Source organism: Oryx dammah, unplaced genomic scaffold (assembly GCF_014754425.2).
Source record: "Oryx dammah isolate SB20612 unplaced genomic scaffold, SCBI_Odam_1.1 HiC_scaffold_29, whole genome shotgun sequence".
Taxonomy (NCBI): Eukaryota; Metazoa; Chordata; class Mammalia; order Artiodactyla; family Bovidae; genus Oryx; species Oryx dammah.
Window position 1 is genome coordinate 57,304,056 of NW_024070213.1, and position 14,401 is coordinate 57,318,456.

General features: G+C 40.2%; 1 protein-coding gene across 4 annotated transcripts in view; it reads right to left on the reverse strand.

Moving 5' to 3' along the window:
* Positions 1–1,847: 1,847 nt before the first annotated feature.
* CFAP54 (cilia and flagella associated protein 54) overlaps positions 1,848–14,401 on the reverse strand; it is a 315,472-nt gene continuing 302,918 nt past the window's right edge. For 2 of the 4 annotated variants that reach the window (XM_040232778.1, XM_040232776.1), the window contains one exon: positions 1,848–3,038. In XM_040232778.1, the coding sequence (XP_040088712.1) occupies positions 2,919–3,038 (120 nt within the window). In that variant the 3' untranslated portion in view covers positions 1,848–2,918. The remainder of the gene's footprint in view (positions 3,039–14,401) is intronic. The other 2 variants (XR_005719649.1, XM_040232777.1) reach the window with 1 other exon arrangement.

Genomic DNA, 14,401 nt, shown 5'->3' on the forward strand with positions numbered 1-14,401 from the left:
TAAAGATCTAAACATAAGACCAGAAACTATAAAACTCCTAGAGGAAAACATAGGCAATACACTCTCTGATATAACTCATAGCAGGATCCTCTATGACCCACCTCCCAGAGTAATGGAAATAAAAGCAAAAACAGACAAATGGGACCTAATTAAACTCAAAACCTTTTGCACAATAAAGGAAACTCTAAGCAAGGTGAAAAGACAGCCTTCAGAATGGGAGAAAATAAGAGCAAATGAAGCAACTGACAAAGCTCAATTCCAGAAAAATAAGCGACCCAATCAAAAAATGGGTCAAAGAACTAAACAGACATTTCTCCAAAGAAGACATACATATGGCTAACAAACATATGAAAAGATGCTCAACATCACTCATTATCAGTTCATTTCAGTTCAGTCGCTCAGTCATGTCCGAGACTCTTTGTGACCCCATGAATCTCAGCACACCAGGCCATCACCAACTGTCTGGAGTTCACTCAGACTCACGTCCATAGCATCACTGATGCCATCCAGCCATCTCATCCCCTGTTGTCCCCTTCCCCTTCTGCCCCCAATCCCTCCCAGCATCAAAGTCTTTTCCAATGAGTCAACTCTTCACATGAGGCGGCCAAAGTATTGGAGTTTCAGCTTTAGCATCATTCCTTCCCAAGAAATCCCAGGGCTGATCTCCTTCAGAATGGACTGGTTGGATCTCCTTGCAGTCCAAGGGAGTCTCAAGAGTCTTCTCCAACACCACAGTTCAAAAGCATCAATTCTTCAGCGCTCAGCCTTCTTCACAGTCCAACTCTCACATCCATACATGACCACTGGGAAAACCACAGCCTTGACTAGACGCAGAGAAATACAAATCAAAACCACAATGAGGTACCATCTCACGCTGGTCAGAATGGCTGCTATCAAAGTCTACAAACAATAAATGCCAGAGAGGGTGCAGAGGAAAAAGGAACACTCTTACACTATTGGTGGGAATGCAAACTAGTACAGCCACTGTGGAGAACAGTGTGGAGATTCCTTAAAAAAACTGGAAATAGAACTGCTATATGACCCAGCAATCCCACTACTGGGCATACACACTGAGGAAACCAGAACTGAAAGAGACACGTGTACCCCAATGTTCACTGCAGCACTGTTTATAATAGCCAGGACATAGAAACAACCCAGATGTCCATCAGCTGATGAATGGATAAGCAAGCTGTGGTACATATACACAGTGGAGTATTACTGAGCTATTAAAAAGAATGCATTTGAATCAGTTCTAATCAGGTGGATGAAACTGGAGCCTATTATACAGAGTGAAGTAAGTCAGAAAGAAAAACACCAATACAGTATATTAACACATATATATGGAATTTAGAAAAATGGTAACGGTGATCCTATATGCAAGACAGCAATAGAGATACAGATGTAAAGAACAGACTTCTGGACTCTGTGGGAGAAGGTGAGGGTGGGATGATTTGAGAGACTATCATTGAAACATGTATATTATCATACGTGGAACAGATCACCAGTCCAGGTTAGATGCATGAGACAGGGTGCTCAGGGCTGGTGCAATAGGATGACCCTGAGGGATGGGATTGGGGAGGGAGGTGGGAGGGAGGGTCAGGATGGGGAACAAATGTCAATGTATGGCAAAAACCACCACAATGCTGTAAAGTAATTAGCCCCCAATTAAAATAAATTTTTAAAATTTGGGTAAAGAATTGGGAGGACAACATTACAAAATATGATAAAATTTTAAAAATAATCCCATTCCTAGACATGTTTCTTAATCCATAATTCAAAGGAAATATACACGGTTCATTAAGTGCATCCCTATGATTTGTAATAAAAATATTAAACAAAAAAAATACTTCAGTTACTGGAGTACCTTTTAATCATATCACTTAATTTAATCCTCACAGCCATTCTATTAATATTCCCAGTCTATAAATAAGGAAAGGAAGTCTTAAAGAATGTATTACTTTCTCAAAGTAGAAAAACTAGCAAGGAGTAAAGTTACTATTCAAATTCATGTCTATACAGTTCCATAGTTCATGTTCTATGCAATGCTATCTCTCAGAAGTATAAAATATGAAAAGTCTAATTCAATGTAGATTTCTTCTCAAGCCACACCTACAAACTTCTGAAGTTGACTGATTACTTTGAGTTGACTTGAGATTTATTAAGAAGATTCTCAACCTTGGCACAGATAATTTATGCCAGATAATTATTGGTTGTGGGGGCTCTTCGGGACATTGTAGACCATTTCACAACATCCCTGGCTTCTCCCCACTAGATGCTGGTAGTATGCTCTTTGAGTGCTTGCATGTTCACTCAGTTGTATCTGACTCTTGGCAGCCCCATGGACTGCAGCACACCAGGCTCCTCTGTTCATGGAATTCTCAAGGCAAGGAATACTGGAGTGGGTTGCCATTTCCTTTTCCAGGGGACCTTCCTGACTCAGGGATATGACTAGTGTTTCCTGTGTCTCCTGCCTTGGCAGATGGATTCTTTACCACTTGGGAAGCCCACTCTCTTTGGAGTTATAGTAATAAAAATAATAAAATATCTTTGGACACTGCCAAATGCTACCTGAGAGGCAAAACTGCCCCGTTCAAGAACCACTGGCTTAATTTCAGTCTTGCTGTATGGGTGCATCCAAAGACAACCTCAACATTATACAAAAGTGGGAATAGTTGCACTGTGAACAAACATATTTTCCATGACTGGCTCTGTAAGACAGTTTTTAATAAGCAACAGCTTTGTCTTTTAATTCAAATATCATTGAAAACATTACTCATAACTATGATTTTTAGATAAATTTTGCTGGTATAAAAAAAGCAATTATATTTTGCTTAGTATAAGAGGATAGCTCTGAAAGTTTATTACAAACCAAGTAAAGTAATAACAATCCCTTTATAAGGCTAACATACAAAGGATGTTCAGGGAATAATTGACACCATCCAGTTGAAAAGGCTTCCTCCTGATATGATACAGCCACTAGCAAGATCAAAAAGTCTCTCCAGACTGAATATAGATGGCAGCGAGACATCAAATGGGACCTGAGAAAAAGCATAAAAGCGTTCATGAAATGCATTGTTTCAAACTGTTGACTGAAGTAACATTCTCAAAACACACAAACACCAATTCTAGGTAATGATCTTATGTGAAATATTCTTAACTCTTGCCTAAGATAAGACACAAAATTTCACATCTCTACTTTGCTGAAATGTCCTATATATCATTTTCTATCCTAATAAGACTCATATCTATGAATATATAAAAGTGGCATACAGATTCATGACTGTAAATCTACAAAAATGAGACTATAAAATGGTAGACATTTCTAGAAATATGCCTCATTTGATTTTATATAATCATTGCATATGATTTCAAGTTTAGGAATTTTAGTCCAGTTCCTAATGAACCACTTCTCTTCAGAACACATTGCGTAGTGGACAAATCTCTCCCCTTCATTTTGAGTTTAAATTCTGACATAGTAAAGTGAATTATGTTTGGAGTTCCTTCTTTCTGAAAGAAACACATGGTTACCATGTTGAGGACTAGTGCAGCCAAAGTCATCTGAAAAATGGAAAATAAAGATTGTTTCTGGGGTCATGGCACACTGGTTATTTAAGTGAGAAGAAGGGCAAGAAGGAAAGTGGGAAGATCAAACATAAAGGAAAGAAAACAAGTGTTTACTTGTTTCTGGGAAAGCACTTCATGCAGACTTAGATACTTGTGAAGATGTATGAGCAAACAGCATGTAGAATGGTCACCATGAATTAAAGCCTTGGGGCCCTGAATCCTTGTAAGAAACTAGAGGACAAGTTTTATTAATGTCTTGTCTTCTTGTTAAATGAAACTTTTATTCTGAAGAAAATACAATGAACTTAAAAATAGAGGCTGATTTTCATTTCTTTTTCTTCACTCGATCAGATTAAAAAATGACAAAAGCATTCCAATACTTTCTATAACTTCAGATAATAAAGACTTGGGGAAATTAGTAATATCATGCTTTCTTAATTCTGAAGTAATCAGTGTTAGCAGTTTAAAGAGTATCTTTCCAAAACAACAGAGAATGAGATGGTTGGATGGCATCACCAACTCAATGGACATGAGTTGAGTAAACTCCGGGAGTTGGTGGTGATGGACAGGGAGGCCTGGCATGCTGCAGTCCATGGGGTCGCAAAAAGTCAGACACAACTGAGTGACTGAACTGAACTGAACTGAACATGTTTTTTTGATATTGGGCTGTATAAGTTGTTCATATATTTTGAAAATTAATCCATTGTCAGTCTCATCACTTGCAAATAATTTCTCCCATTCCATAGGTTGTCTCTTCACTTTGTTTATGGTTTCCTTTGATGTGCGAAAGCTTTCAAGTTTAATTAGGTCCCTTTTGTTTTTATTTTCATTACTCTAGGAAAAAGTGAAAGTTGCTCAGTCAGGTCTGACTCTTTGCGGCCCCGTGGACTGTCAGGCTCCTCTGTCCATGGAATTCTCCAGGCAAGAATACTGGACTGGAGTGGGTACCCATTCCCTTCTCCAGGGAATCTTCCCAACCTAGGGATTGAATCACAGTCTCCTACATGGCAGGCAGATTCTTCACTGTCTTGAGTAACAGATGGAGATTCCTATAAACAGAGGGGCCTGGCAGACTACAGTCCATGGGGTCGCACAAAGTCAGACACATCTGAGTGACTAACACTTTCATTTTCTTTGAGTAATATGGTCATTTTAACAATATTAATTTCTCCAATCCATGAACACATAATATCTTTCCATTTATTTGTGTCTTTTTCAATTCTTTCATTAGTGCATAATACTTTACAGTGAACAAAGCTTTCATCTCCTTGATTAAAAATTTTTCCCATGGTCTCTGTGGCACTTTGGACACTTCTCCAGTATTAGCTTTCAGAAATTTTATGGACGGTTCTGGGTTTTCCCTAAAGAATTTCTCAGGAAAAGTTAGGTTCCAAGTGAAATTATAAATTTCTTTATTTGTCATTCAACAGCGATAATATTGGCAATCATATAATTATTGAGAAGTACTGTATGTGTTTAGTAAAGTCTTGAGCCCAAATTGACATGGATAAGATAACAGAGAATTTTGGTTTCTTTACCTGGATTAGGAAAGATTTTATAGAAATAAAGGAAAAAATACCTTGATAGATAGCAGACTGTAATTTAGTTCAAGTAGATTATGATTCAAGGAGCAATATCAAAGACAAGATGATGATTTTGCCTGCCTAGAGAGGATAAAAGTATGAAACAGTACAAGGAAGGAAAGGAAGTTAATCAACGTGGAGCACACTGAAGGGGTTCAATAAAATCTGGCCTGGACTTGAACTTGTTCAGAGGAGTTCTAAAAGCCATTGGAGAGTTAAAGGTTATTTGCCAATGCTGTATTTTATATGAGTTTCAGCATGAAAACTAGATTTTACCATAATGAAAGATTTATTACTTTTGTTCCTTTGCTCTATTTTCCTTGATTGAAAGAAAAAATGTTTTGTCTTCAAAATATCTATGAGTTTTCTTAATTCACTAAGTTTTTTACTGAGCACCTACTTTGAGACCTCTGCTTATTTCTCTCAGCCCAACGTCAGTTGCCTTTTCATTGATTTTAAGTGTTAATGACTAAGAAAAAAGGAAGAAAGCCAAATAACCACTAAACAATTAGATTTACAGATAGGAATACCAGACCACCTGACTTGCCTCTTGAGAAACCTATATGCAGGTCAGGAAGCAACAGTTAGAACTGGACATGGAACAACAGACTGGTTCCAAATAGGAAAAGGGGTAGGTCAAGGCTGTATATTGTCACCCTGCTTATTTAACTTACATGCAGAGTACATCCTGAGAAACACTGGGCTGGATGAAGCACAAGCTGGAATCGAGATTGCCAGGAGAAATATCAATAACCTCAGATATGCAGATGACACTACCCTTATGGCAGAAAGTGAAGAGGAGCTAAAAAGCCTCTTGATGAAAGTGAAAGAGGAGAATGAAAAAGTTGGCTTAAAGCTCAACATTCAGAAAATGAAGATCATGGCATCTGGTCCCATCACTTCATGGGAAATAGATGGGGAAACAGTGGAAACAGTGTCAGACTTTATTTTTTGGGCTCCAAAATCACTGCAGATGGTGACTGCAGCCATGAAATTAAAAGACACTTACTCCTTGGAAGGAAAGTTATGACAAACCTAGATAGCATATTCAAAAGCAGAGACACTACTTTGCCAACAAAGTAGTACTACTTTGCCATCTAGTCAAGGCTATGTTTTTTCCAGTGGTCATGTATGGATGTGAGAGTCGGACTGTGAAGAAAGCTGAGCACCAAAGAATTGATACTTTTGAACTCTGGTGTTGGAAAAGACTCTTGAGAGTCCCTTTGACTGCAGGGAGATCCAACCAGTGCATCCTAAATGAAATCAGTCCTGGGTGTTCACTGGAACGACTGATGCTAAAGCTGAAACTCTAATACTTTGGCCACCTCATGCGAAGAGTTGACTCATTGGAAAAGACCCTGATGCTGGGAGGGACTGGGGGCAGGAGGAAAAGGGGACAACAGAGGATGAGATGGCTGGATGGCATCACTGATTCGATGAACATGAGTTTGAATAGACTCTTGGAGTTGGTGATGGAGAGGGAGGCCTGGCATGCTGCAATTCATGGGGTTGCAAAAAGTCAGACACGACTGAGAGACTGAACTGAACTGAACTCTTATAGTTGGTAAGTGGAGGAGGGCATGACAACCCACTCCAGTATTCTTGCGTGGTGAATCCCATGGACAGAAGAGCCTTGCAGGCTACAGTCCATGGGGTCACAAAGAGTTGCACAGGACTGAGCAACTAAGCACAGCATAGCATAATTGGTAAGTGGGATATGAAAAATTGCAAGCACTGTGATACAGATGGATTTAACTTTGTGTCCTTTCAAGAACCTTAAAACACAGAGTCACAGCCATAAAAAGAATAGCTTCAAGGTAGGAAAACAAATACTATTTTTATATAGCATTCTCACCTGTCTTTTCCTACCATGTTTTCTATATCTTCTTTATATATCACCTAAATCTTTGAAGTTAGTGATTTATTGGATTTTTTTTTTTTTTTTGGACTGGGGAAAAAAGATGCATTTCACAGTAGAAAGGATAATGCGATACTAGCTTACTTAAGAGCTGATATCATGAATGACTAGTGACCCAACTAATAAAAGTTTCAGATGAGAGGGAACTATTAACAGTTGTATTTGGTTTCTCTATACTTTATATGACCAAGCGGATCCCATTACCACCAATAATGTTATTCTCCCCAGTCTAACAGAAATAGCACCTAATTCTAAGGAATATGAGAAAGGCTTGTAAACAACTCTACCAAACATAGAAATTTCACACTTTGCTGGGAACAAAATTATCTTTTTCATCAACCAAATTTTTGTATCAATAAAATTTAAATATAACAGAAAAGAAGTTTTTTTAAAAAACATAATATCGGATCAAAGAGTCAGACTAGTAAGATAATAGAAATCTTTTAAAATTTAAAGAAATAACATTGTTAAAAAGACATTTTGCAGAGAAGAAGAAATTTAAAAATTGAAGATTACGGCAGAGAAAGCATATGTTCCAAAAACTGGTTCAATAGATGTACTGCCTAAGAATAGGATCTATTCTTAAATCATCATGCCCATCACCATCACTGTACTGACACTCTACAACCACTGAACCCTGCCTATGCATGGTGTTTCCTTGAGCTCTTGAGTAGAGTTCACCTTTTAATAAAGGGCAATTCTTGCTCAGACATACTTCCCCTTATGATCAGGAAACCAAAGGTTTCAGTCTAGCCAAAAATATTTCAGCAACATAAGGAGCCCTGTCTCCACTTTCACATCTAAGTAGATGCCAAAAATGTTTAGGACAATGGCTTCTTTATTGAAATACATGAAAAGCACCTCCATGAGAGGAGCTAATATTGAGGGAGACTACATTCATTGGGATATATGTTCAAAAATCAATGTTAGGTGATGTCCATACTTTAAAGTTATGGCACAAAAATAAATAAATATTTGGTCTATGTCCTTGGTTTTTGGCATAGAGCTCCTAAAACCTTGGAAATTTTCTTTCATATGCTTATAAGATGACTAAGGTGAGGAAAGATGCCTAGATAGCTTCAGGATGAGGTTGGTCACCAGGAAAACCAACCATGTGATTAGAGAGGTAAACTTCCAGTCTAATAACTCATCCTTTGAGGAGGGAAGAACAACTGAAGATGGAGTTCAATCACCAATGTCCAATGATTAAATCAACCATGCCTATATAATAAGACCTCAATAAAAACTCCATGATGAAGACTTCCCTGGAGGTCCAGTGGTTGAGACTCCATGCTTCCATTGCAGGGGGCATGGGTTTGATCCCTGGTCCTGGTGCTAAGGTCCTACATGACACAAAGTAGGGCAAAACAGAAAACAAAATGCTCACAAACATTTTAAGGAATTACTTGGTTGGTAAACAAACTGATGTGCTGGGAGGGTGATGTACCCAACCAAGGAGGGTATGGAAACTCTGCTCCTCCCAACCCCTATGTCTTGCCCTAATGCATCTTTTTTTATTTGGCTATTCCTCAGTTGTATCCTTTACAAAAAATTGGTGCATGCTGCGTGTATACTAAGTTGCTTCAGTGTATGACTCTTTGTGATCCTATGGACTACTGGCTGCCAGGCTTCTCTGTCCATGGGATTCTCCAGGCAAGAATACCAGACTGGTTTCCATGCTCTCCTTCAGGGGATCTTTCTGACCAAGGGATTGAACCTGCATCTCTTATGTCTCTTGCATTGGCAGGCGGGTTCTTACCGCTAGTGCCACCTGGGATAATAAACTAGGAAATTTAAGCAAAGTGTTTTCCTGAGTTCGGTGAGTTATTATAGCAAATTATCGAACCTTAGTGAACACTGGAGGAACTTCTGAATTTGTATCTGCTGTGGCAGAAGCGTGGGTAATCTGGGCACCTCATTTAAGCTGGCATCTGAAGTGGGGGCATTCTTGGACTGAGCCCTTCACCTGTGGGAGTATGTGCTAACTCTTCATAGTAGTGTCTGAAATGAACTGACTTTCTGGGCATCCAGTTGGTGGCAGAAAACTGTAGAATCAGCTAGTGTCCGGAAATCCTATAAGACTTGTATATGCCATTACATAGATTAGGGCAGTGTTTAGCCACTGAATGCCTTTGAGCTTTTCCTTCACTCTTCCTCCTCCTCCCTGGTAGCCCTTCTGCACACATTGCCTGCCCTTCATACCCTACCTCAGGCTGAGCCAAGGCACTATGTGATGAAAAATAATAGCACTGGCACCAATAGCTCCATCATGAGTATATGCTTTATATACAGAACTATTTAAGAAAAACAATTCTATAAGACCAAAAGAGACCATTAAGAGAAAAGTAAAAAGTTTAGGCTGTACATATCCAGGCTTATTTTGAGAACTCAAGAGTCTAAGTCCCAGAGAAAAGAGCTTTTGAAACCTGACCCCTATTGTGCAGAAAGAACGGCTGCTCTCTCACTCCAGCAAAGTCTTTTTCACCAAATAAAGAACTAACAAAGGGTCTCAAACAGGGCAAATCCCCTTCAAAACATCAAACTCTAATCAGAACAGGAAGCAAGAGTTATATAACCAAAATGAAGTGCATAAGGCATAAAGGCCAGATGCAAGTTCATGGCCAAGGATTCAGTGCTTATAATCAGGGGTTGGAGGAAGAATTAAAGGAACAGTGTTCTGGGGTAGGTGATTGAAAAGAAATGCTTATTCTCAATGTGCAGTAAAACTGAGTGTCTATTCCTCACTCTCTGTGGAGATGTATGAATTCTGATATTGTTCTATATGTGATGACATTGCTCTTACCTCATTGTCTTTATTTTCAGAAGATGGTTTTAAAGTTTTATAGTCTTTTTTTTTAACTCTGGGAAAAAAGTGTTTCTCTGAAAAAGGAAGCCTGTGTTTATTGAGGACTAGATATGTGCTGGAATCTTTGCTTTACAGACTTTATTTCATTTGTAAATTAACTGTGAAAATGGAGGTCAAAGGAAAATGTGATTGAACTCTGGGTCACACCGTAGAATGTATTTTTAATCATGAGTGGGTGACTTGTGTATGATGTTTTCCCCTCACTTCTACACTAGAAAATAAACTTTAAACCAGCAAGAATGTTTCCAAGTTCCTTTAGAACTCTTTCAATTCCAATAAATAAAGATTAATTGAGCACTCTTACTAACTCATCACCAGTTGGGGAATCTTCACTTTTTATTTATTTTTTAACTCATTTTGTGGTTCAGGTTCCTGGGAAGCAGAACCTGAGATGGAACTTAGCTTTTAGGAAGTTTATCAGGGCAGTCCCTTGGGATCAACACGCAAGGGGAAAGGAGAGAAAGCAAGATTCAGCAGAGAGAGAGAAGATGGGCTGCAATGTGGTCACAACAAACCCCATGCCAACCCCATGGGGAGTGGTGAAGCTGCAGTGGCCCTTTAGAGTTGTCCTAAATTGTGGTTTGGGGGCGTTGGGTCATTTCACCATATCAACCAGTAATTAGATACAGACAGCTTCCCGCCCCCACCGATAAAGGCCATACCTTTAGGCATGGATTCCTGGAGAGTGTTGGAATTGAAGGCTATTGGTCCACACATTCCCACAGCTGGGAAAACAAGTTCTTCAGGGGCCACAAAGGCATAAATATTTAATTCAGTGGTTAACTCTATGTGTGTGTATGTGTGTGTGTGTGTGCATGTGTGTGTGTGGGTGTGTCTGTATGTGTGTGTTAGTTGCTTCTGACTCAGTTGTATCTGACTCTTTGCGACCCCATGGACTATACCTGCTAGGCTCCTCTGTCCATGGGACTCTCCAGGCAAGAACACTGGAGTGGGTTGCCATTTCCTTCTTCAGGGGATCTTCCCAACCGAGGAATTGAACCTGAGTCTCCTGCATTGCAGGCAGATTCTTGACCATCTGAGCCACTAGGGAAGCTGTTAAGCAAATGGCAATATGGCAGAAAAACACATACTAGTATATAGCCAATATGAGCTGATGGGAGATTTAATGTATTGAAATTTTTTATACTAGATTTCTAGAGACTTATTTTCTGGGTCATGGTAAAACAAACAATATATTCCCAGTATTGTTTCTATTAATCACTTCATTTGATTACCCTCAGGAACACTTCCCCCTCTGGAGTATGAGGAAGAGAATTAGAAACTAAGGAGTAGGAAGAAGATTCAGAAATAATATCTTCCCTCAAATAGTGTCCTCCCATTACTTGAATATGAAGAAATTCAATAATTTTGCCTGCAGCTTAACTTTTCTTGAGGAATTCCCTATGGAACGCCTAGAATCTTACATAAAAAAAAAATTTTTCCCCCAAAAGCAGGAGCTGAAAACAAGTCCAGGGGCCCCACAGAGCCCATGAGGGGAGCAGGGGACTGGAGTCAGGTGGATGTGAGAGGAAAGGCTGCATGTGACAGGGGTGTTTCACGTGTTACAGGCACTGCAGGCAGAGTTCAAGGGCAGCTGAGCAGTAGAGCAGAGGCAGTGCTTCACAGTGGTTAGAAACGTGATCTGGGAAGCCAGTCTGCCTGGGTATAAAACCTGGCTCTGATGCTAACCAGTTAAGGGACCTTGGGCAAATGACTTACATTTCTCTCATGTAAAGATTTTTTTAATAGAAATCTAAACAGAAATAGAAACCTAAAGTCACATTCTAAATGAACTTCAGAGTGTAGTGTGGATTAACCGCCTACTGCTGCTGTAACATACAAACCTGCGGCTTACAACAATACAAGTTTGTTCTCTTACGGTCCTGGAGATAAGAAACCTGAATTCATTTTCATGGGACTAAAGTCAGGGTGGAGGCAGGGCTGGTTCCTCCTGGAGGCTGTCAGCAAAGAATCTGTTTCTTTGCCTATTTTAGCCTCCAGAGTCCACCTGTCTTGGAATATGGCTGCCTTTTCCACCCTCAGAGCACATCTCTCCAATCTTGGCTGCCATCATCACTTTGCCATCTCCTCTTCTGCTGTCAAGTCTCCCTCTGCCTCCCTTTGACAAGGATACTTGGGACTGCATTTAGGGCCCATGCAAATAATTCAGGATAATCACTGCCACCTCAATATCCCAAACCTGATCTACAAAGTCTGTCTGGTCATATAAAATAGTGGATTCTAAGGTCCATCTAGTCAAGGCTATGGTTTTTCCAGGAGTCATGTATGGATGTGAGAGTTGGACTGTGAAGAAGGCTGAGCATTGAAGAATTGATGCTTCTGAACTGTGGTGTTGGAGAAGACTCTTGAGAGTCCCTTGGACTGCAAGGAGATCCAACCAGTCCATTCTGAAGGAGATCAGCCCTGGGTGTTCTTTGGAAGGAATGATGCTAAAGCTGAAACTCCAGTACTTTGGCCACCTCATGCGAAGAGTGGACTCATTGGAAGACTTTGATGCTGGGAGGGATTGGGGGCAGGAGGAGAAGGGGACGACCGAGGATGAGATGGCTGGATGGCATCACAGACTCGATGGACGTGAGTCTGAGTGAACTCCGGGAGTTGGTGATGGACAGGGAGGCCTGGCGTGCTGCAATTCATGGGGTCACAAAGAGTTGGACACAACTGAGCAACTGAACTGACTGACTGACTGACTGAGGGGTTAGGGTGTACACATCTCTTGGAGGGAGAGCATGATTCAACCTACCAAAACGTGCGATTAAATGAGACAGCTTAGTTCAGAAGAATATCATATTTATATCATCTTCTCAACAGAGTTTTGGTAATTGAAGTTACTGAATTAAGGGTTTAAAAAAATTCACGGCATTTCTGCAGATGCCTACAGTGCCAGAAGTTATTAGTGCAAATAAAGTACATACTTGTTCCTCCATGGTTCTCTACATCCTTGCACACTAGGGTGAGGCCAAGAGGATCTGAGTAGAAATTATGACACAGATTCCATGCTAGCTCTTATAAATGGTCACCTTAATTTATTGCCTAAACTGGGACTCTTTTGAGAATAAAGGGAAGTATATTAACTACTGGGCTTCCTTGGTAGCTCAGCAGTAAAGAATCTGCCTGCAGTGCAGGAGTTCAGTTCGGTTCAGTTCAGTCACTCAGTCATGTCTGACTCTTTGTGACCCCATGGACTGCAGCATGCCAAGCTTCTCTGTTCATTGCCAACTCCTGGAGCTTACTCAAACTCACGTCCATTGCAACGATGATGCCATCCAACCATCTTATCCTCTGTCGTCCCTTCTCCTCCTGCCTTCTATCTTTCCCAGCATCAGGATCTTTTCCAGTGAGTCAGTTCTTCACATCAGGTGGCCAAAGTATTGGAGTTTCAGCTATTTAATATACCAATGAACATTCGGGACTGATTTCCTTTAGGATGGACTGGTTGGATCTCCTTGCAGTCCAAGGGACTCTCAAGAGTCTTCTCCAACACCACAGTTCAAAAACATCAGTTCTTTGGCACTCAGCTTTCTTTATAGCCCAACTCTCACATCCATACATGACTGTTGGGAAAACCATAGATGTGACTAGATGGACTTTTTGTTGGTAAAGTACTGTCTCTGCTTTTTAATATGCTCTCTAGGTTGGTCATAGCTTTTCTTCCAAGGAGCAAGCGCTTTTTAATTTCATGGCTGCAGTCACCATCTGCAGTGATTTTGGAACCCCCCCCAAAATAAAATCTCTGTTTCCATTGTTTCCCCATCTATTGGTCACAAAGTGAAGGGAGCAGATGCCACGATCTTAGTTTTCTGAATGTTGAGCTTTAAGCCAACTTTTTCACTCTCCTTTTTCACTTTCAAGAGGCTCTTCAGTTCTTCTTAGCTTTCTGCCATAAGGGTTGTGTCATCTGCGTATCTGAGTTTATTGATGTTTCTCCCGGCAATCTTGATTCCAGCTTGTGCTTCATCCAGCCCAGTATTTCTCATGATGTACTCTGCATATAAATTAAATAAGCAGGGTGACAATATACAGCCTTGACATACTCCTTTCCCTATTCGGAACCAGTCTGTTGTCCCATGTCCAGATCTAACTGTTGTTTTTTGACCTACATACAGCTTTCTCAGGAGGCAGGTCAGGTGGCCTGGTATTCCCATCTCTTTAAAAATTTTCCACAGTTTGTTGTGACCCATACACTCAAAGGCTTTGGCATAGTCAATAAAGCAAAAGTAGATGTTTTTCTGAAACTCTCTTGCTTGTTCGATGATCCAGTGGATGTTGGCAATTTGATCTCTGGTTCCTCTGCCTTTTCTAAATCCAGTTTCAACATCTGGAAGTTCATGGTTCATGTACTATTGAAGCCTGGCTTGGAGAATTTTGTGCAGTACTTTGCTAGCGTATGACATGAGTACAATTGTGTGGTAGTTTGAACGTTCTTTGGCTTTGCCTTTCTTTGGGATG